Raw genomic sequence first — 24,584 nt, 5'->3', positions numbered from 1 at the left:
TGTGCGGCTTTTCTTCTTCTGCTGCCAAAACAGGAGGTATGGCGTTTGTCAATTACAACAGCAAAAATAATCCTTTTAACAGAAGATACACATGGAAAAATTAGGGCTGTCAAAAATATCACGTTCTATTCCATCTCATTCTATTCTGCTTATCCGGGTTTCAGTAAGGAAACCCAGATTTCCCGGTTCCAGGCCACCTCCTCCAGCTCCACCGAAAGGACACCGAGGCGTTCCCAGACATAATCCCTCCATCGTGTCCTAGGTCTGCCCATGAGCCTTCTCCCGGCTGGGCATGCCCGGAACACCTCACCAGGGAGGCGTCCAGACTAAGATGCCCGAACCACCTCAACTGGCTCCATTCGATGTGAAGGAGGTGCGACTCTACTCTGAGCCTTCCTTACCCAATCTCTTAGGGCAGGGGTGGCAAACCCATGCCATGGAGAGACACTACAGGTTTTCACTAAAGCAGAAGATTTTTATGATTAATCCTCCTTGGGTTTTGCTGGAGAAACTGTTTGGCCCTCTACCGACACATGTGTCTTCGGGTGAGTCCTGCTACCCTACAAAGGAAGCTAATTTCAGCCACTTGTATCCACAAAGTCATGCTTTCGGTCACAACTTACAACTCATGACCCTCTACAAGAGAGGAAAAATATGATCTCAGGGAAGAAGTACATTTGAAACACTTCTATGCTAGGACTACGTTATGCTAGCCATAGCATTTCAGTATGTGGAATCAAACTATGGAATGGATTGAGTAAGGACCTCAAACAATGCACAACGATGAGCCAATTCAAGAAACAATACAAGCAGTTGATGTTTGCTAAATACAAGGATGAAGAGTCTTGAACCAGTCATGATGTGCTATATATATCACTATATTGACACTTACTATGGTACCCATTATGGCATTGGATGCTCATATCACCTCATACTTCGGTACGTGACATAAAATAAAATAAAATAAAATAAAATAAAATAAAATAAAATAAAATAAAATAAAATAAAATAAAATAAAATTTATTAAATTAAATTAAATTAAATTAAATTAAATTAAATTAAATTAAATTAAATTAAATTAAATTAAATTAAATTAAATTGCATGGCATGGCATGGCATGGCATGGCAACTATTGTGTGACTATTTACTGTGACTATTTACTGATGTGACATTGTGTGGTTGTGATTTTTCAATGCGCCAGCATTACTGATTCTGCAGGCCCCGGGCAACACATAGCAGCTGAACTCTGGTTGGACAAAAAAAATGTGACATACTCTACTGGAAGCAGAACAGCCAAGAGGCATGTTCCAAAAAGAAGATAACAGGCTGTTGGGAATAAATTCATAGAATTTGGAACAATTACTAGAATTGAAGTTGAAAATGTAGGTCACTTTCTAGTAGTGTTTAAGCCAGCAGAGAAGGCTTTGCTGGTCCTGACGGCACACCAACGGATGACATGTATTCACTATGATTGACTTTTCTGTACACTCACTCATTTAAAGGGGACCTATTATGCTTTTCGCACTTTTATGACCTATAAATGTAGTCAGAATGTCGTATTCCCGTGTTAAACCACATGTTAAACATTTCACATAATGTGCTTTGCACATTTGGAAGTGAGCCCTGAGAGAGGTTTGGGATGGCTCAAAACGCTCAGTTTGAAAAGGCGTGGTTAAACCGTTCCTTTGTGATGTCACAGAGGGGCGGACTTCTTTATATGGAGGCGGGCCGTGGGTGTAATACATGAAAACAGACCGTTTTGGCAGGAAAGGAAAGAAAAGGAAACAAATATCTGAGAGTGTGTAGTGGGAAAGGAAAGGGAAGGAAAGGAAACAAATATCTGAGAGTGTGTAAAGGGGAAGGAAAGGAAAGGAAACAAATATCTGAGAGTGTGTAAAAGGAAAGGAAAGGAAACAAATATCTGAGAGTGTGTAAAAGGAAAGGAAAAGAAAGGAAAGGAAAGGAAACAAATATCTGAGAGTGTGTAAAAGGAAAACAAAGGAAAGGAAACAAATATATGAGAGTGTGTAAAAGGAAAGGAAAGGAAACAAATATCTGAGAGTGTGTAAAAGGAAAGGAAAGGAAAGGGAACAAATATCTGAGCGTGTGTAAAAGGAAAGGAAAAGAAAGGAAAGGAAACAAATATCTGAGAGTGTGTAAATGGAAAGGAAAGGAAACAAATATCTGAGAGTGTGTAAAAGGAATGGAAAGGAAACAAATATCTGAGAGTGTGTAAAGGGAAAGGAAAGGAAACAAATATCTGAGAGTGTGTAAAAAAGGAAAGGAAATACAGCTGGAATAGTTTTCCGGAATAGGTACACATTCTAGAAGATCTAAAACCTTTTCTGTGTGGGTTATTGTGTGTAGCTGCTCTATAGGAGACCACAACTCAATACAAAGGATCGAAAATGAGGAAGGAAAATAGGTCCCCTTTAAATCTGCATATACATTTGATTGAAGGGGAATATAAGCCATAAAGCTTCATTTCTCCCCAGTGCACTCTGTCTTACCGACATGTGACAGGTTTTCACAGTGCGGGTCTGGTAAGGTACCAACATATTGGGCTCTAAGACTGGGTATTTTTACTGTAACCCGAGGTCAGACTTGAATGTGTTTGCTCAAAAACCTTGTGCTTTTTCTCATAGTGGTCTTTCATATTACCACTTTTTATGAGGGCCACAGTCTCCAAGCATATAAGACAAACTTGTTTTATTCTTCCAGAGGGAAGAATGAACATAAATGAGTCTGTCCATTCTGTCCATTGAAGGCTTTATTTTAGCCGTACACTTTTCTCTTCTGTTTGTGTTTTACTGTTGGCTGAGGCTGACTTGTCTCTGTGTGCTCTCCCTCCATATTGCTCTTATTTCTTTGTATCTCTTTGTTCTCTCTCATTTCACCATATCTCATCTCTCTTTCTATTTCTCTCTCTGTCGCTCTCTTATTTCCACGTACACTACCGCTCCAAAGTTTGGGATGACTTGCAAATGTTTTTGTCCAGTCTGAGATCGGCTTTTTCTTGGCAATCCTGCCATGAAGTCTGAAGTCCTGAAGTGGCCGCTTCACTGTTGATACTGACACTGGTGTTTGACGGCTACTATTTAGTGCAGCTGCCAAGTGACGACCTGTGAGGCGTCTTTGTCTTAAACTACACACTCTCAGATATTTGTCTTCTTGCACAGTTGTGCAGCGTTTTTCTGTCCTTGTTAGACCCAGTTTGTGCTGCTCTCTGAAGGGAGTAGTTAACAGCATGGTAAGAGATTTTTTACATGGCTTTTCTAATCATCTATTAGCCTTATAAAATGATGAACTTGGATTAGCAGCCATACCAGGAGATTGATGCAGAGGACTGACAGTTGTTGATAGTAGGCCTTGATGCAAAAACGTACATCCTTCTTTGAAAATCATCTCATTCATTTTCATTGTTTGTGAAATGGATAAAAATGTTTGTAAAATGCATGAAAATTTGTTTTTCTTTGGAAAAATAAGAAATTTGCAAGTGATCCCAAACGTTTGAGCGGGAGTGTAACTTTCACGACTGTTCTTTGACAAAGTGACGCCTGCAGCTGATCGATGGCTTCTTCCAATGCGATGACTGCACTGGTTGGTGCCGGGTGATTGTGGCATTATCAGTAGCCATGTTTACATGAGGAGTTTTTCCGAAAACAAAGGTATCCATGGAAAGGAATATTCCAATCACGTGATACCGACTTCCCCAAGTTTTTCTTTCACTTGTTGGAATAACTCTGTATTGCCAGTTTTTCGTCTGTCCAGTCTTGAAATTTAGTTTGAATCAAAAACAAACTTTGCTTAGTCCAGTGCCGATTGCTGGCCTCCATTTTTAAAAGTGAAGAACGTCTGGATCTGCGTGTTACGTCATATCTGAGCATGCACTGAAAGAACGCACCCGGGATAAATTTAAACAGGAAAAGATCAAATTCAATCTTGCTAATATTTTATAATTAAACTCAGGACATGTTTTATATAGATATATATTTTCTTTTTTAATAAAAGTGGACTTGTGAATGGCGTATAGAAGGGTTTAGATTCTGTTCCACAGATGGCGCTAATGCACACGAAAGCTGCTTGCCAACCGCCAATAAACAACAGAAGAAGAAAAACACCAGGAAGAAGAAGGCACCCTGACAACTTTCCGTTTGAGCGGGTACAAGATACCTCAATCGGATTGGTTAAAGGAATATTCCACCCCTGGGAATCCCATTATATGTTCATTCGGATTGTCACTTTTCTTTGGGAATGAGGTGTATACAAAGGTTACATTCTTTCCGTTTCAGTAAATAAACCCAATGCAATTAGAATATTTGGCTCCATGTATACGTGGCTATTGAGCTTTACACTATTCTTGCATGACATTTGACTACTTTACATAATTGTTGTTTTTATTCAGTTATAGTTAACACTGCATGATTTTTATAAACTACTTACACTTACATTTGTTGACGGTGGCGATAATGTGAGTGGGAACGAGTGCCACCACTGTTGCTATGGAGTCATACAGTATGTCCAACTGACAACATGAGGTTACAGACATTACTCTCTGTAAAGCGTGAATCCGGAGGAGTTTAATTCTGTGAATGATGCGTCGTCTTTTTTACGATCCCCATTTTTCAACCAAACAAGCGTTGCACCATCGCACTCTGTCCATGGTTCAGGTTTTCTGTGCTCTAACTATGAAAATATTCCATAAATGACTGTTGATTCGTTTTCCCCGTGCATGCGTGGGTTTTCTCCGGGTACTCCGGTTTCCTCCCACATTCCAAAAACATGCTAGGTTAATTGGCCACTCCAAATTGTCCATAGGTATGAATGTGAGTGTGAATGGTTGTTTGTCTATATGTGCCCTGTGATTGGCTGGCCACCAGTCCAGGGTGTACCCCGCCTCTTGCCCGAAGACAGCTGGGATAGGCTCCAGCACCCCCGCGACCCTCGTGAGGAAAAAGCGGTAGAAAATGAATGAATGAATGAATGACTGTTGATTCCTATTTCACGGTCATGGCAGCCGTTAACAGCAATAAACAAGAGACAATTGGAGAACAACACAAGTAACGTGAGCTTAATGAGCTCAGTTAAGAACCACTGAATGCACCATCTTACATAAAGAATTCCAAAAGAGCCCCATGTCCACCAGACACATTTTGTGGCCATACGTAACGTGGGGCTGTGAATCATTTCCCCAAATGTCAAGCGTCTACATCATCGTTTTCCAGTCGACACGGTGCAGTTCCACGCTAATGTTGACGCTGACATAGCCTCAATGCTGTCTGCTGACTGTTTCCTGCAAGTTAATGCTGTGTGACAACCACCACCATGCAGCCATCTGATCAATGTCAATGTGCTGATGCGACACAGCCAGGGGCAAAAGTATTGGGACAGCCACAGGAAGTCAAACCAGAAGAATGTGCCATCCAATCCAATCCACTTTGTTTATATAGCACATTTTATAAACAGAGTTTCCAAAGTGTTGCACAGACTAGTAAAATAAAAAGTTAAAATAAAATACAATAAATAAAGGTACAAATTGAATGTAATCAAAAACTAAAAGATCAAACAAATAATAATAGTAAATTAACAGTATATAATAAAATAAAAAATAAAAAAATAAAATAAATAATAAATAATAAATAAATAATAATCATCATACTAAAAATATTTTTAAATGAAAAAAATTATAATCATACTAAAAATAATACAATATAATAAAATAATAATACAAATAATAAATAATAATAACAATTATAGTAAAATAGATATTAAAATATAAAAAACAAGAAGCAAAGCAATAAAAGTACAAAAAAATAAAACCAATTAAAATAAAAACAAAAAACTAAAAGACACAGGACCATACGACTCACTCAGAGTTAAAAGCCAGAGAATAAAAGTGGCTTTTAAGACGAGACTTAAAGCTTTCGATGTTGGGGGCCTTTTTTACTTGGGAGGGGAGAGAGTTCCATAGCTTGGGGCCAACCACAGAAAAGGCTCGGTCTCCCCTGGTCTTAAGTCTCGTCTTGGACACCACAAGTTGGAGCTGGCCCTCGGACCTCAGTGACCGCGCTGGAGAGTAAATTTGGATGAGGTCCGAGATGTATTTGGGGGCCAGCCAGCCCATTCAATGCCTTAAAAACAAACAATAAAATCTTAAAATCAATCCTAAAGCCAACAGCCAACCAATGCAGGGAGGCCAGAATTGGGGCGATGTGCTCCCCCTTTTTAGTTCTGGAATAACTGTAAGCGGGAGAGAGACTTTTGGCTAATTCCAGACTAAAGTGCCTTACAGTAGTCCAGACGTGATGAAATAAAAGCGTGCATGACTTCCTCAAAGTGTCGCAAAGATAAAAAAGATTTAATTTTAGATAAAAGCCAAAGATGATAAAAACAAGATTTTATTACTGCATTAATTTGTTTATTGAGTTTAAAATCACTGTCTATTATGACGCCTAGGCTGGTCGGGACGAATGTCGTTTTGGAGGGGGCCGAAGTCTATAGGGGGGGCCTTTATAGTTGAGGAGGATAGCTTCGGTCTTCTCCTCGTTAAGCCTTAAGAAGTTGTGGGCCAACCAAGCGTGCAAAGGTCAAAGAACCCAGCAGAAAGTTTCTACCCAATGCCAGAATGTAGTATCTAATATTTAGTATTTATCCTTGTGAAAAGCACTTAGTAATGTGCATTACCGCCACCTACAGGACCGGGGTTGGAATAGTATTGACTGCAACTTGAATGTTCGGTGACACGGGAAGGACATTGCTATTTTATTTATTTCTATTTTTATCAAATCGTTTATTGACTAAGAGCTGCGTCCCAGTACTTTTGTCTGTGGCGTTCCCACTGTTGTTTTTCACAACTGGAGTGACAGCTTCTATTATTTTTCCCATTTTATCCCTGGCTGCCTTGCCCCTTTATATGTGTCTGTGTGCCACCATCTGCTCTCTAGATTCCTAGCCTTGAGGAAGAAAAGGGAGAGAAAGGTGGGAGACACATACAAGAGGGAGGGGATACCCTTTCAAAATACATTTTAGCAATACATTTAAGCTCATTGGATTAGGGGTGAGGCTGCACGGCGGTTGAGTGGTTAGCACGCAGACCTCACAGCTAGGAGACCAGGGTTCAATTCCACCCTCGGCCATCTCCGTGTGGAGTTTGCATGTTCTCCCCGTGCATGCGTGGGTTTTCTCCGGGTACTCCGGTTTCCTCCCACATTCCAAAAACATGCTAGGTTAATTGGCCACTCCAAATTGTCCATAGGTATGAATGTGAGTGTGAATGGTTGTTTGTCTATATGTGCCCTGTGATTGGCTGGCCACCAGTCCAGGGTGTACCCCGCCTCTCGCCCGAAGACAGCTGGGATAGGCTCCAGCAACCCCCGTGACCCTCGTGAGGATAAGCGGTAGAAAATGAATGAATGAATGAATGAATGAATGAATGAATATAGGGGTGTTATTTCATGTCTAGGAGGCTCTAAGAATGTTTTTTAAAAAGTATGTAGAATGACTGAATAGTGACAGGTAGACCAATTCAACACTTTTCGATAAGATGGTAGAATATAAATTATTTATGGTACATAAATAACCTGTGATACTGGACAACAGAAATGCAGATTCTGGAGTAAAAGTCAAACATTTTACAGTTTAAGGCTCCAGCACCCCCGTGATCCTCATGAGGATAAGCGGTAGAAAATGAATGAATGAATGAATTAGCTAATAACTTCGAGAAAAGAGTTATCATCATTGGCTGATAATTATGAGCAATAAAACTTTTGGTAAAAGTACTTCTGTAGATATTTCCTGTTCATCTGTTGTTTATTATTAATGTCTCAATGCTATTATTTACTTGCTTTTGCTTCTTCAGCCTACAGAAAGAAGAATTCCTTTCTCCTTCTTCTATCCACTTTGTCCAAGATCTAAGCTCCTTGTTCTTTAGTCACGTATGTACATTCCATCTAATTCGGACTGCAGAATTTTGATTTGTTATTGTCATCGTCCGTGGGTTTAGGATCTTCTTGAAAGATTTACTGAATTAGAATTCCTGTTTACCCCACATTCCAAAAACATGCTAGGTTAATTAGCGACTCCAAATTGTCCATAGGTATGAATGTGAGTGTGAATGGTTGTTTGTCTATATGTGCCCTGTGATTGGCTGGCGACCAGTCCAGGATGTACCCCGCCTCTCGCCCAAAGACAGCTGGGATAGGCTCCAGCACCCCCCGCGACCCTCGTGAGGAAAAAGCGGTAGAAAATGAATGAATGAATGAATGAATGAATTCCCGTTTACCCCACATTCCAAAAACATGCTAGGTTAATTAGCGACTCCAAATTGTCCATAGGTATGAATGTGAGTGTGAATGGTTGTTGTCTATATGTGCCCTGTGATTGGCTGGCCACCAGTCCAGGGTGTACCCCGCCTCTCACCCCCTGCGACCCTGGTGAGGAAAAGCGGTAGAAAAAACCTAGGGGCCTTTACGATTTAGCCCTATGAACTCTGCCTAGTAACAAGCAAACATGTGATGTGTTCAAAGAAAAGAGTAAATAATTGGGTTGATCTATGATGCCATATGATTTTATACTGATGTCAAATGATTTTTGTAGTAACATCGCCATCATAAATTGAGCACATCAGGGAGTTTTCCTGCTAAGTGGACCTATAAAACCAGCACAGACTGCAATGTCAGCAGGTATAAAAAGAAGGACGGAATGTAAAAGGAAAGGAGGATAGGAAGGAGGCAAATTGAAAAGGATGCTTCAGGCAAAGGAGGGAAGTGACAGATGTAAGAAGTCCTCACAGGGTGTCCTTTTCACCCCCCTACTGGCTTGCGAGCGTGTTTGCATTTCATCATGCGGCTTGCAGGATCCTGCAGGACGACGTGGATATTAAAAGCCTTCCTAGCGAGGTGCCGTCCTGAGAGGATTCCAGTCATACTTGAGAACAGACGACGTTTTAAATTGCTTGACAACACAGCTGGGTTATACTTTTTAAACGCTTGAGTGCTCTGATGGAGTCTCCGTCAAAGCGACTTCTGTCCACGGTGTCAGAGTCTACATCGGTCTACATCGGTCTACATCAGTCTACATCAGTCTACATCAGTACCTCGGCCTTCAGTGTGGACTTTACTGACTTTAGCTACCGTTTAGTACCACCACTATCATGTCGCAGTTATGCAAACACCTGGAACACCCGCCTTGAACATTAGCCACGTATACATGGAACCAAATATTCCAATTTCATTGGCTTTATTTGCTCAAACGGAAAAAGTGTAACCTTTGTATACACCTCATTCCCAAAGAAAAGTACCAATCCCAATGAATATATAATGGGATTCCCAGGGATGGAATATTCCTTTCCCCAATCCGATTGAGGTATCTTGTACCCGCTCAAACGGAAAGTTGTCAGGGTGCGTTCTTCTTCCTGGTGTTTTTCTTCTTCTGTTGTTTATTGGCGGTTGGCAAGCAGCTTTCGTGTGCATTAGTGCCACCTGTGGAACAGAATCTAAACCCTTCTATACGCCATTCACAAGTCCACTTTTATTAAAAAAGAAAATATATATATATATAAAACATGTCCTGAGTTTAATTATAAAATATTAGCAAGATTGAATTTGATCTTTTCCTGTTTAAATTTATCCCGGGTGCGTTCTTTCAGCGCATGCTCAGATATGACGTAACACGCAGATCCAGACGTTCCGAAATTTTTTAAAATGGAGGCCAGCAATCGGCACTGGACTGCTGCGAAAACTTTGTTTTTGATCCAAACTAAATTTCAAGGCTGGAACGAACGGAAAAACTGGCAATACGGAGTTATTCCAACAAGTGAAAGAAAAACTCGGGGAAGCCGGTATCACGTGATGTTGATGTTTACGTTTTACTGGGCATGCCCTATTGACTATTCTGTTTGATTTTCACGGCGCATGTAGACAAGAGATTGGAATATTCCTTTCCATGGATACCATTGTTTTCGGAAAAGTCATTCAGAAAGATTCCATTTGGAAAGAGAAAAACTCCTCATGTAAACGTGGCTATTGTAAGCATAACAAGGAGGCAATTGATGAATAATCTCTTTTTTGAAGCACTGAACTGGTGTGGACCACAACCATGCCAAAATGACATCAACAAACAGGAACAACAAACTCCTCCACCACGATAAGGTGGTGGCTCAGGAGGGAATTTATTTAGTCTCAACTTAAGAAAGGGTTTCAAACGGAGTGGAGAAGAATGACAAGTAAAAGTGGGAATTGGAGGAGAACTTTTCACTCTATCATGTCGGACATGCCATGACTGACTAATATATAGTGATCATGAACCAGTCATGATGTGCTATATATATCACTATATTGACACTTACTATGGTACCCATTATGGCATTGGATCATCGGTACGGGACTAAAAAAAATAAAAATAATAAATAGATAAATAAATAAAAATTTTCAAAAAACTTTTATTATATTATGAAAGCAGGAAGTGAACAAATGTAACAGTTAGTGATTGTAAAAGTACCAGATGGAGGGGTAGGATTTAATAAGCTTTGCTTCTTCCTACTCCTTTTGGACATGTGGAACTGTGAACTGATTATGGGATGCACTCAATTGTAATCTGATGCATGTTCAAATGAAATTAAACCATTACCATTACCATTACCATTACTAAACAATGAAGCCGGACAGCATTTTTTCCATCTTAAGAACATAGCCCGATTCCGTCCATCACTTTCATTCATTTATCACATCCAGAATGGACTACTGCAAAAGTATTCTTTAGGTACAACATCCAAAACCCTTCCACCCTCGGCCATCTTTGTGTGGCGTGTGTGCATGTTCCCGCCGTGCATGCGTGGGTTTTCTCCGGGTACTCCGGTTTCCTCCCACATTCCAAAAACATGCTAGGTTAATTGGCCACTCCAAATTGTCCATAGGTATGAATGTGAGTGTGAATGGTTGTTTGTCTATATGTGCCCTGTGATTGGCTGGCCACCAGTCCAGGGTGTACCCCGCCTCTCGCCCGAAGACAGCTGGGATAGGCTCCAGCACCCCCGCGACCCTCGTGAGGAAAAAGCGGTAGAAAATTAATGAATGAAGGAATCCAAAACCCTCAATAAACTACAATATATTCAGAACTCAGCTGCCTGCCTCCTCACCTCCACCCGCAAAACAAATCAAATCAACAAATTACCCCTGTCCTAAAAACCTCCACTGGCTTCCCGTCCCCCAATGTATCCATTTCAAAGTCCTTCTCATAACCTACAAAGCTCTCCACACCTTCCTTAATAAAGTACTGGCACTCACAACTTTCTTTGGCCCCATGGCAGGTCATTTTAGTGAGTGATTGGGTCATAGATTTTGAAAAATTTGTCATAAGTTGTCACACTGTATAACAACCGAGGGCATATTTTTTGATGAAAGCTGAATCATACAAAAACTGGGGCGTACGAAAATGGAGCTTTGACTTTGTCTTAAGAATACGGCAAATGTGTTTTGCCTGAAATGTTGTTGATCAACAATCAAATTCCCATCTCTCCGTCCATCAATAACTCCATTATTATTCCCCATATAACAGTATGGTTATGTAAGTGGCCTCTAAGGCATCCGTGGGTCCATTAACTAAATGTGACTTACAAAATGCAACACACATGGCGGCTTATGAAAATGTGATGAATAGCTGGAGGCTAAAAGGCTAAGAAGTGTTGGAGGTCCTTTGTGTTACGTGAACCACGTCCCGGGCGAGATGGAAACAGGTCGGCCATCATCCCGACCGACCGATAGCGGCTCCCCTCTATTCTCCGTCAGCTCTCTTCAGACTTAATAAATCCACATCCATTCCCTGACCTTGACAGGGGGCAAACGCCTTTCATGGCCTGCGCTTATTTCCATAAGTGACTGTAAAGAGGAAATATGATGGGGATTTATCCTCACTTGCCAGGCTGCATCACAAAGGCGCCTCCTGCCAACATAAAGCTTTGTGAGGCTCTCAGTACAAACAAGTAGAGGAGCGCCACCAGGATGTTGATTTCTTCTTTTCTTTCTTCACGCTCCTCATCTTCATGGTGGAGGAGCTGAAGGATGCTTGATGAGCTCTGAGGTTTAATGGAGTGAAGCTAATGTTCCCCCCGAAGCCTCCAAAGCTTAAACAAGCAACTCTTTTAAAAGGGAGCGCCGCTTTATAAGGAACTTGACTTTCAGCCTCCAGCATGCCAATGACGGCCATGCTGACACTGATGTTGATTCTTATTCTTAACTTCCACATCCTGGTTCTTTACACTCGTGTTCATTACGCTATTTACTACTATACGGTTTTTTCGACGTATGATGGAGGTTCAACGCCCTTTTCATCATAACCTGCCTGCTTTTTTATCATCAGAATTCAAAATAAGACATGAATCCTTCAAGGGGAAGTGCACTTTATGGGGGGAATTTATGAGCTTGCTAACAACGGACTCCATGGGAAATACTTATTTTGACGCAATCGTGTGGCACTGTTATACAGTTAAAGACATAGAAATACCGTATTTTCTGGACTATAAGTCGCTCCGGAGTATAAGTCGCACAAGACAAAAAATGTATAATTAGGTAGAAAAAAACATACATAAGTCGCACTGGAGTATAAGTCGCATTTTTTGCTGGTAATTTATTTTAACTACTTGACCAAAACAAACATTGCCATTAAGTTGTAACAATAAAAGAATGCTGTGGATGGCAGCAATTTGAGAAAGGTGAGAAACACGATTGAATTCAAAAATATTACAACGATAAGTCTTCACTAAATGTAATTTTTAATCATTTTACATTGTACAATTATGATTACTGTCATAACCTGCCTGCTTTTTTTATAATCAGAATTCAAAATAAGACATGAATCCTTAAAGGGGAAGTGCACTTTATGGGGGTAATTTATGAGCTAGCTACCAACGGACACGGGATGGGAAATACCTATTTTGACGCGATCGTGTGGCACTGTTATACAGTTAAAGACATAGAAATACCGTGTTTTCTGGACTATAAGTCGCTCCGGAGTATAAGTTGCACAAGACAGAAAATTTATAATTGGGTAGAAAAAAGCATACATAAGTCGCACTGGAGTATAAGTCGCATTTTTTGCGGGTCATTTATTTTAACTATTTGACCAAAACAGACATTGCCATTAAGTTGTAACAATAAAAGAATGCTAAAATTGGTCAAAATGAGAATCCCCTGAAGCTTACATGATGAGAAGAGGAGCTGGTTGTCATTGTGTTGGCTAATTGTACGCTTATGATTTTAGCTGTGGCTCAAAATATTGCTTTATAGTCATATTATTATAACCGGGTCGAAACCGACCCTAACAATACAGTGGTCATCATTTCAACCATTCATTCATTCATTTTCTACTGCTTATCCTCACTAGGGTCGCAGGGGGTGCTGGAGCCTATCCCAGCTGTCTTCGGACGAGAGACAGGAGTACACCCAGGACTGGTGGCCAGCCAATCACAGGGCACGTATAGACAAACAACCATTCACACTCACATTCATACCTATGGACAATTTGGAGTGGCTAATTAACCTAACATGTTTTTGGAATGTGGGAGGAAACCGGAATACCCGGAGAAAACCCACGCATGCACAGGGAGAACATGTAAACTCCACACAAAGATGGCCAAGGGTGGGGAAAGACAAAATAAGAAGCCAAAAAGTTACCACTTCCACACAAAATAGGAGGAGAACTCATTCATTCATTTATTCATTTTCTACCGCTTATCCTCACGAGGGTCGCAGAGGGTGCTGGAGCCTATCCCAGCTGTCTTCGGACGAGAGGCGGGGGTACACCCTGGACTGGTGGCCAGCCAATCACAGGGCACATATAAACAAACAACCATTCACACTCACATTCATACCTATGGACAATTTGGAGTGGCCAATTAACCTAGCATGTTTTTGGAATGTGGGAGGAAACCGGAGTACCCGGAGAAAACCCACGCATGCACGGGGAGAACATGCAAACTCCACACAGAGATGGCCAAGGGTGGAATTGAACCCTGGTCTCCTAGCTGTGAGGTCTGCGCGCTAACCACACGACTGCCGTGCAGCCATGATAGTAATAATAATAGGCTAATTAATAACATAATAATGATTATTATATAATTGATGGTTGCAGTTTTGTAGTGTAGATTGTGTGTCCTTGTGTAAATTTAATGGTGGCCTAAAACAATTGAGTATGTCTACTAAACCTGTCCAAAAGTGGGAAAGTTATATCCCGGTTTTTGTTCGTTATTTGTTTTTTTGGATTTTTTTTTAATGTTTACTACATTCATTCATACCATTCATTTCAACCAGACTATTTTAAAATTTAGTAAAAATTATTTTTTTGGTTTTATTTTGTTGAAATAGACGTATACTGGATAGGTATCCTGGAAAATTGGTCAAAATGAGAATCCCCTAAAGCTTCCATGATGAGAAGAGGAGCTGGTTGTCATTGTGTTGGCTAATTGTGCACTTGTGATTTCAGTTTTGGCTCAAAATATTGCTTTATAGTCATATTATTATAACCGGGTCGAAACCAACCCTAACAATACAGTGGTCATCATTTCAACCAGATCATTTTAAAATGTAGTAAAAATTATTTTTTGGTTTTATTTTGTTGAAATAGAGTTTCCTGACACAGTCAAAAAGCCTTGATGCAATAAACAAATGTTATGTGATTCTTTTTATGCATTAAAATATAAAACATGTCGGTGCCGACCCCTAACACAACAGGAAGGTTAAGATGGAGCTGTACCGATTCTTAGCAAAGTGCAGTTACCAACTCGTGGCCCGGCATGCATACGGTTCTAGACACGGAAAAGATGTGCCAACATTGGCGTCTTAAGCGCGCGTCTCTCTACTGTGACTTTTTCCGCATCGGTGTCAAGCAAACAGCTTTTAACGCCCACAACAGGAGGCTGCCGCCTCACCTCGGGCGGAGAGTAAAGCAACGTTACTCCATTAAAGCCCAAATGGAAACAAGCGGGGTGAACTCTGTAAAGAGAACTGCGAGCGCTGTGTGCCAAATGAGCTATTATCCGTCATTAACTCGGGATTAAAGTCATTTGGTCTTGTCGGGGGGTTATCTGTCAGGGGGACGGATGGCGTGGAGATGGAATGCAAAGAGAAAGTGAGATCACACAGGAAGATGACAGCAGCTCTTAGCTTCGGTGTGTGTGTGTGTGTGTGTGTGTGTGTAATGTCTTCAAGGATCTAAAGCTTTCTGCGGCACATGAATAAATGACACACCAGAAGCGCTCTGCTGTGATAATGTATTAATCACATCATTTTCTCATGGATTTTTGCATAGTGCAAGAACGCTACTGATTGGCATAAACATATATAGGACTTTAGAGAAGTATTGTTTTTTTTCCGTTTTTTTCTTGCTCAACACAGCTAGCTTATTTAGTAGGATCACAAGCTGAAATTATTTTATGAATCCAGAGTGTGTTCATATACAGATGTTGTGCCACATTGAAATGTGCAGCTTTTCAAATTGTATATTTACCAGCATTATTTAATCAGATTCTTGTTTGTAAAGTGGGACTTTTTTGGGTGGGAGGGATTTTCTTTCCCTTTTTGGTGCATTCTAGTGTGAAAAAACAAATTCATATAAGCTAGCTAACAACAGACGTCATGGGAAATACCTATTTTGACACTAAAGCCCTCACAAAAAACACCAATGCGTTCCATTTACATAACTGACTTGTATATTAACAAAGCAAAAACAATATATTTATTCTAGCAGCTAACACGGAAAACTGCTATCTGGCAAATAACACAAGTCGCTAACCATTATTCTCGCAGCTAACATAGAAAAACGATTTAACTAACATGACGCGTTGGTGGATCTACCCGAGTTTTTTTTTTTTTAAACACAGGCATTGTTTAAAAAAAAAAACGTTTAATGACTAAAAGTACACTACCGATGTACGCGGACCTACTTAACACAATTCATACCAGTTCATACACTTTAATTGGTATCGGCCGATACGCGCATTTTGCACATGGTTGAATATTTATTCCTTTTAAAGTCGATAATTCCGTTTAAATGTGTTTAAGAAAGCTGAATCCTACTGTGTTCAGTGTTTACATTTCAATAAGTATTTGTTTAAACTTGAGACCTGGAATATTTGTTATCATTGTCATTTTTTCATGTAAATTGAGGCAGCAAAAGCAGTATCGGCCACAAATATCGGACCAAGCAAAATCGGCCATCGGCTAAGGGTGATGGAAAAAAATCGGTATCGTCCCGAAAAAAAAAACATATCGGTCGATCCCTATTCTTGAGCTACCAGTAGTTCCTAGCGGCTTTTCAAGTAGCTCTCTAAAGGGTTTGTTCATTTATTATCAACTCCTATACAACTCCTGGGGTTTGGTAGTATTCCAAAAGTCCTCAGGAGTGCTTGAGAGTGTGACCAATCATAGCAGAGTGGGCGTGCCCGGAGGCGGGTCATGGGCGGGATAAATTAAAAGAGACCATTTTGTAAGGTTTTTCCAGCTTTGTAAGCTGGAATAGGTGTAGATTCTGGAAGATCTACACAGCTTTGTTAGCGGGTTATCGAGCGTAGCTGCTCTATAGGAGTCCACAACTCAATACAAAGGAAAAATTAGCCTAATGGCCTCATTAACATTATCGAAAAAAGCCTGTTTCCGTCCCCTGACGAAAGACTCAGTGCCACCTACGACTAATCTTATACTTCAACTACGTATCATTTCTGGCTACATTTCCTGGAAGCTAGCGCCACCTCTGTGTATAGAAGTGCAGGAGCGAGCGCTGCAGCTAGGACCTTGGTCCACCAGTCCATCTTCTCACACCGCTCTGCTTCATGGGGCGTGCATGATGAGTGTACTGCTGCCTCAACCAGACCAGCTCTAAAACCCAACAATCCATTACTTTGATACATGGATGACTGTGGTTGTATTAAACAATACTATGCTCGGGTGTCAGCAACATCGGTGGAGGACAGGGGCGTCCAAACCTTCTCCTGTGGTGGCCACATACATCAAAAAGGATGAAAAAGGATACGGGGGCCACTTTCATACATTTCGTATATTAAAGAGGCTAAAACCAATGCAATGCAGAATATGTGTCAACATTTACTTTTCACAATATCATCATTTCACAAAATGATGGTATTGGCACCAGCACCCTCTAAAAAAATAAAAATAAATAAAAATAAAAAACTTAAATTATATTACAAAGGCAAGAAGTGAACAAATATAATAAATAATTTGATATTTTGTATTGATTTTTTTTATTTTTATTTTTTACAAAAAAAATCTCATTCAAATTTCATACATTTTTAAATAAATTAATTAATAAACAAAACTTAAATTATATTAGGAAAAGCAGGAAGTGAACAAATGTAAGTTACTGATTGTAAAACTAGGGGGCTGAAGCCCCTCTAAAATGTTCTTAAGTCCCCCTAAATAATTTTTATTGATTTTTTTATTTTTATTTTTCACAAAAAAAATCTCATTCAAATTTCATACATTTTTTTATAAAAATATTATTTAAAAAAAACTTAAATTATATTAAGAAAGCAGGAAGTGAAAAAATGTAACAGTTGGTGAAAGTACCAGATGGAGGGGTAGGATTTAATAAGCTTTGCTTCTTCCTACTCCTTTTGGACATGTGGAACTGGGAACTGATTATGGGATGCACTCAATTGTAATCTGATGCATGTTCAAATGAAATTAAACCATTACCATATAATAAGGCAAAAGCAGGCTAATAAGCAAGCCAATAAGCATGCTAATACTAGCCTACTACTACTACTATGATGATAGTAACATTCATTCATTTTCTACCGCTTATCCTCACAAGGGTCACGGGGGTACTGGAGCCTATCCCAGCTGTCTTCAGGCAAGAGGCAGGGTACACCCTGGACTGGTGGCCAGCCAATCACAGGGCACATATAGACAAACAACCATTCACATTCACATTCATACCTATGGACAGGGTTCAATTCCACCCTCGGCCATCTCTGTGTGGAGTTTGCATGTTCTCCCCGTGCATGCGTGGGTTTTCTCCGGGTACTCCGGTTTCCTCCCACATTCCAAAAACATGCTAGGTTAATTGGCCACTCCAAATTGTCCATATAGGTATGAATGTGAGTGTGAATGGTTGTTTGTCTATATGTGCCCTGTAATTGGCTGGCCACCAGTCCAGGGTGTACCCCTCCTCTCGCCCGAAGACAGCTTGGATAGGCTCCAGCACCCCCGCGACCCTCGTGAGGAAACAGTGGTAGAAAATTAATTATTGGCTTGCTTATTAGCCTCCTTTTGCCTTATTATATGGTAATGGTTTAATTTCATTTGAACATGCATCAGATTACAATTGAGTGCATCTCATAATCAGTTCCCAGTTCCACATGTCCAAAAGGAGTAGGAAGAAGCAAAGCTTATTAAATCCTACCCCTCCATCTGGTACTTTTACAATCACTAACTGTTACATTTGTTCACTTCCTGCTTTCCGAATATAATTAATTCTTTTCAAATAAATTTTTGTTTAAAAATGTATGAAATTTAAAGATTTTTTTTTAAATAAAAATAAAATAAAATAAATAAAAATATCAAATTATTTAGGGGGACTTAAGAACATCTTAGGGGGGCTTCAGCCCCCTACTTTTACAATCAGTAACTTACATTTGTTCACTTCCTGCTTTCCTAAGTGTGAATGGTTGTTTGTCTATATGTGCCCTGTGATTGGCTGGCCACCAGTCCAGGGTGTACCCCGCCTCTCGCCCGAAGACAGCTGGGATAGGCTCCAGCACCCCTGCGACCCTCGTGAGGAAAAAGCAGTAGAAAATGAATGAATGAATGAATATTGATTCATATCCTGTGCACCACCCCCTTTCGCCCCCCCGTCAGCAGAATCTAGTAACGCCCCTGCTTAAAGGCATCCAGACAAACACCAACACCAGTGACCTGAGTGAACTGACCAACGGACAAAAGTCACTCCAGCATATTTCTCCACACCTTCTTGTCCCACGCACGGTTTCTAAGCACCGCATATCCCGCTAATAGCCTGGGGCCGGAAACCAAAGCAAAATAAATCACCGCAGAATTCCTCACTTGCTCGCATTTGTCGCCTCAAGCTGAGATGAAGAAAAGTTTTGTCTTTGGTGCCCCCAAGCGGCCGAGAACGCAACACTTGCCCCCCTCCTCCTCCTCTTTCTCCTCTTTCTCCTCCATAAGAAGACAAACCCTGTGTGTTGTTTCCTCAGAGAGAATGACAAAGAATCTTCTAAGGAGATGAAAGACAAGGAGCCTCGCTAGGACGCAGAAGGAGGACGAAGAGGAGACCAACAAATGCTGGAACTCTTTGTCTTCCTTTCGCCTTCATCTGCTCAACTTTTCTTGTTGATTCCCTTCATCATATTTCATCATGACTTGCCTGTGATCCTTCATTTGACCTTTTCACCCCGCGTGGGTGGAAAAGATGATGATGATGATGATGATGAAGAGTAGCCAGCTTTCACTTCTGTCAGCATCCAAATGTATCTTCATCATCGGTGCTTACAGAGAAGATGAAGCAATGAGCTAACTTCTCTTACACATTGTCCAACCTGCTGCGCAAATTTAAAAAAATGCGCAACTACAATGCGCAACCAACGTGCATGCACAACTCCATTTGCTGACCCCCCCCAAAAAACGCAAAAGAACCGAACCCGATTAGAACCCTGCTGACCGCCCCTTATGCGTGTCCTCCGGGGGAGAAAAGTGCACAAAAATGCGCAGAAGAAGAAGAAAAAGGGGGCTCACCTTCACCGAGAGTCCCGCTTGAGAAAGAGACGAGCAGAACTGGAACCAAAATCCACACGGAGTCCGCATCCATGATGCAGCTGCAGCCCGGAGAGAGAACGAACCTCGGTCTCTTCTTCTTCTCTTCTCCTTTCCTTTTGCAAGTGGAGTCGAGGAGAGAGAGGGAGACGTTGGAGAAAGAGAGAGAGAGAGAGAGTGAGAGAGAGAAAAGGAGAAATGCGAGCGAAAGAGATGGTGAGAGAGAGCGATGGCAGAAAAAGAGAGAGGTGGGTGAGAGAGAAAGAAAAGAGGAGGAGGAATGGGTACCACAAGAAGTGGAAAGAGGAGAGGAAATAAGATGAATAAAGGATGGAGAGAGCAGGTCACACCATTTGAACCCTTAAAAAACTTTATTAGTTCCTTCATTGATGAACATGACAATGAATAAATATAGAAGAATTACTCCATGAGGTAAAGATTGTATGAAAGATACTTTTTAATTACAACGGAACCTTGGTTAGCATCATTCAATTATTTCACAAGGTCAGACTCTAACCAAAACAGACTTTAACTGAGTAAATTTTTCCCATGAGAAATAATGAAAATGCAATTAATCTCTTCCAGAAAGCCAAAACTGTTAACATAATTTAATTTTAATTAATTTTTTAAAATAAATTTTGCACTTGTTATTTTACATAGAAAACTATTTATATGATTATAAGATATGTATAACTATTTGCATGAATCATCTGTGTATGTTTCCGAAAACGAAAGCCAAAACTGTTGACATAATTTAATTTTAATTAATTATTTTTTAATTAATTTTGCGCTAGTCCTTGGTTAGCATCATTCAATTATTTCAAAAGGTCAGACTCTAACCAAAACAGACTTTAACTGAGTACATTTTTCCCATGAGAAATAATGAAAATGCAATTAATCTCTTCCAGAAAGCCAAAACTGTTAACATAATTTAATTTTTATTATTATTTTTAAATAGATTTTGCACTTATTATTTTATATAGAAAACTCTTTCTATGATTATAAAATATGTATAACTATTTGCATAAATCATCTGTGTATATTTCCGAAAACAAAAGCCAAAACTGTTAACATAATTGAATTTTAATTAATTATTTTTAAAAAATTGCACTTATTATTTTATATGGAAAACAATTTCTATGATTATAAAATATGTATAACTATTTGCATAAATCATCTGTGTATGTTTCCGAAAACGAAAGCCAAAACTGTTAACATAATTTAATTTTAATTAATTATTTTTTAATTAATTTTGCGCTAGTCCTTGGTTAACATCATTCAGTTATTTCAAAAGGTCCGACTCTAACCAAAACAGACTTTAACTGAATACATTTTTCCCATGAGAAATAATGAAAATGCAATTAATCTCTTCCAGAAAGCCAAAACTGTTAACATAATTTAATTGTAATTAATTAATTTTAAATTAATTTTGCACTTATTATTTTATATAGAAAACTATTTCAAATGCATAAACTTTCAGTTTATATTTCCGGTGAAGAGATGCTCCCTTTTTCACAAACTTTCCACACAAAAAAGTTGAGGAAACAACCCCAAAGACGCGAGAAGCCACCATTCTTGGTGTTTCCTAACGCTGTAGTTTATTGTTTATTGTTTATTACAGATCCCCATTAGTCATCACTGCAGTGAAGACTATTCTCCCTGGGGTCCAAAAATGTACATTTCAAACGTCAAACATAATACAATAAATACAGCCATTACAATTATGTAAATATGATGATCTGAGATGGAATTCAACCCTTACATTGTTGAAGGCAACCAGAACCAGAAGAACAAAAATGATTCCACTTTACACACTCAGAATTAGAGACTGTCTTCCCTGTGAGTGGAGTAGTTGAGTGGAGGCGGGGATGCACACACTCCACCATTTATCCTCAAATCAAGTGTAAAACACTGCTGGATTTGGATTATTCAATAAACAGCATAAATATACCGCCAAGGTTGCAAATCCTGTTATGTTGAAGGAAAACAAAAACAAGAGGAGACGTATTGGAATTTGTTATTTGTTGCCATCGCGTTGCTGACACATTGCTGGATCTGCCGGGGGCCCCTTGAACTATAATCAATCAGAGGTGGTCACAAAGACGCCATTGTACTTTGGTTCTCATGGAGTCCGGAGCCATAACTCCAGCACAAACAGCGTGTAATATCCAGCAAAAGTGAAACTTACATTATGTGCGATACGATACATCAATAAATAGAAATACAGATAGAATAAACCAGGGCTTGAAAATCCCAAAAATGTCTGCGGCCCACCTTTGTCCTATAAACAGTACATAGACAAAATGCTGTGTTCTCAGAGCACTAATTATTATTATTATTATTATTATTATTATTATTATTATTATTATTATTATTATTATTATTATTATTATTATTATTATTATTATTATTATTATTATTATTATTATTATTATTATTATTATTATTATTATTATTATTATATAAATCATAAAATATTGTGACAGGTCAATCACACTCAATATAACTTAGGCCTATAAATATTTTTTTAATTGTGCAATAAATATTTTACAATAAAAATAATTTAAAACAGTACATAGACGAAATGCTGCGTTCTCAGAGCACTTTATTATTATTATTATTATTATAAATCCTACAATATTTTGACAGGTCAATAACACTCAATATTACTTAGGCCTATAAATATTTTTTTTAATTGTGCAATAAATATTTTACAATAAAAATAATTTAAAAAATATTATTTGCAAAAATAAATCATATTTTTTAAAGACCTCTCATGTCCCACCAGGGGGCCGCGGCCCACACTTTGGGAATCCCTGGAATAAACCACATAAAACATAACATAAAATGTTGTGTCGATCCCTTGGATATGAATAAAGTTGCTCCCTATCCATGGAAAACTGTGCCTGGAAGCAGATGCGTTCTTCCGGTACTCCCAATCTTCCATCATAGAAAACACACAAAGAAATGGATATGATGGATATATGTTTTTGCACAAGCCTGCGTATAATCTCCTTACAGTCTGGAGTGGAAAAAACACTGTCTTCAGCGGGTTTCTAAAGGCCGGGACGACTGCCAGATAATTACGGACAGCACACCAAAAGAGAGAGAGACAGACAACATGTGTGACAAAGGAATTATGACACCGTTCAATTCTGACACGGAAGAGGAAGACTGTCCTGGTTTTAATTCTCCAGAGGATGCGATGAATGACTTTTCTAGCTAGGCCGCTACTGTTATGTAATGTTATGTAATGTTATGTTATGTTATGTTATGTTATGTTATGTTGTTATGTTATGTTATGTTATGTTATGTTATGTTATGTTATGTTATGTTATGTTATGTTATGTTATGTTATGTTATGTTATGTTATGTTATGTTATGTTATGTTATGTTATGTTATGTTATGTTATGTTATGTTATGTTATGTTATGTTATGTTATGTTATGTTATGTTACATGAACTATTCAGCACTATTTACCAGGCCGGGTACTGTTCTGCACTGGTAAATGCACTAGCCATGTTCCATCACTGGGGGGAAAAAAAAACATTTATTTTATTAAAACTTTTTAAAATCTTTCTGTTTAACTTCTTTCTGTGCATTAAATGTCACTTTTTATGACATGAACACAGATGCATCTTACGTATGAAAAATTTTCTGGTAGCCATTTTGATGCCAACATCAAAGATCAGTGCACACTGAAATCAAGTTTCTTGATTTTTCGCTTGACTTACGATACAAAGTGCTGCCCGGTACCGCTTTCAGCTTAGAGCTATTTTTTTATAGTCCGTCGGTATATTCTGAAAGTTAAATGTGCTCATTATTACTGTATTTTTTGGACTATAAGTCGCACTTTTTTTCATAGGTTGGCTGTTCCTGCGACTTATACTCCAGAGCGACTTATAAATGAAAAAGTGAGACTATGGATGCATAAATTAGAGATAATATAAAAAAAAACAGCGGCATGGGAACTTGTTTGCACCAGAGTAAACAAATCAGGGGCTGCAAGGCGGTCGAGTGGTTAGCATGCAGACCTCACAAGCTTGGAGACCCAAGTTCAATTCCACCCTCGGCCATGTCTGTGTGTTTGCATGTTCTCCCCATGCATGCGTGGGTTTTCTCCGTGTATTCCGGTTTACTCCCACATTCCAAAAACATGCTAGGTTAATTGGCCACTCCAAATTGTCCATAGGTATGAATGTGAGTGTGAATGGTTGTATGTCTATATGTGCCCTGTGATTGGCTGGCCACCAGTCCAGGGTGTACCCCGCCTCTCGCCCAAAGACAGCTGGGATAGGCTCCAGCACCCCCGCGACCCTCGTGAGGAAAAGCGGTAGAAAATTAATGAATGAATGAATGAATTAAAAGGATCCACAATGAGATGCTCAGAGTGACCTTGACTGACTAACGCTTTGGTTACTTTGTCTTTTGTCAAGGATCCACGGAAACGAAGAAGAGGAGAGATCCAAGCTTGCATTTATGCTGGAATCTTCCCGTCCATGTCTGACAGAACCTCCTTTAATCCTCTCGGCTTTTCTACGGCAGGAGAACTTCTGATGTTGTAAAACTACCGGATCAGACTCCCAGCGCCTTCCTGAGGCTTCACACGCTTTTCTGGGCACACGCTGCCCTTACTAAAATGTAGCAGTACTAAACATAAATGTAAAACAATGAAAACGTGAACAAAATGTTAAGTGAAGTGGCTGAGATGGGAGCTGGTGCCAAATGTAAAGACTCTCTAGATCAGGGGTCTCAAACAAATGTGGCCCGCAGGACACTAGTTTGAGGCCCCTGCCTTGATATGA

General features: G+C 39.5%; 1 protein-coding gene across 1 annotated transcript in view; it reads right to left on the bottom strand.

The window, feature by feature from the left end:
- The window catches only part of LOC131140628 (contactin-associated protein-like 4), a 90,550-nt gene extending 70,584 nt beyond the window's left edge, over positions 1 to 19,966 (bottom strand). The window contains exon 1 of the mRNA XM_058091233.1: positions 19,761 to 19,966. Within this exon, the coding sequence (XP_057947216.1) occupies positions 19,761 to 19,833 (73 nt within the window). The 5' untranslated portion in view covers positions 19,834 to 19,966. The remainder of the gene's footprint in view (positions 1 to 19,760) is intronic.
- Between the last annotated feature and the right edge of the window lie 4,618 nt (positions 19,967 to 24,584).

This window comes from Doryrhamphus excisus, chromosome 1 (genome assembly GCF_030265055.1).
Source record: "Doryrhamphus excisus isolate RoL2022-K1 chromosome 1, RoL_Dexc_1.0, whole genome shotgun sequence".
Classification (NCBI taxonomy): domain Eukaryota; kingdom Metazoa; phylum Chordata; class Actinopteri; order Syngnathiformes; family Syngnathidae; genus Doryrhamphus; species Doryrhamphus excisus.
The sequence above is the reverse complement of the archived record's forward strand: the minus strand, read 5'-3'. Positions and strand labels throughout refer to the sequence as shown.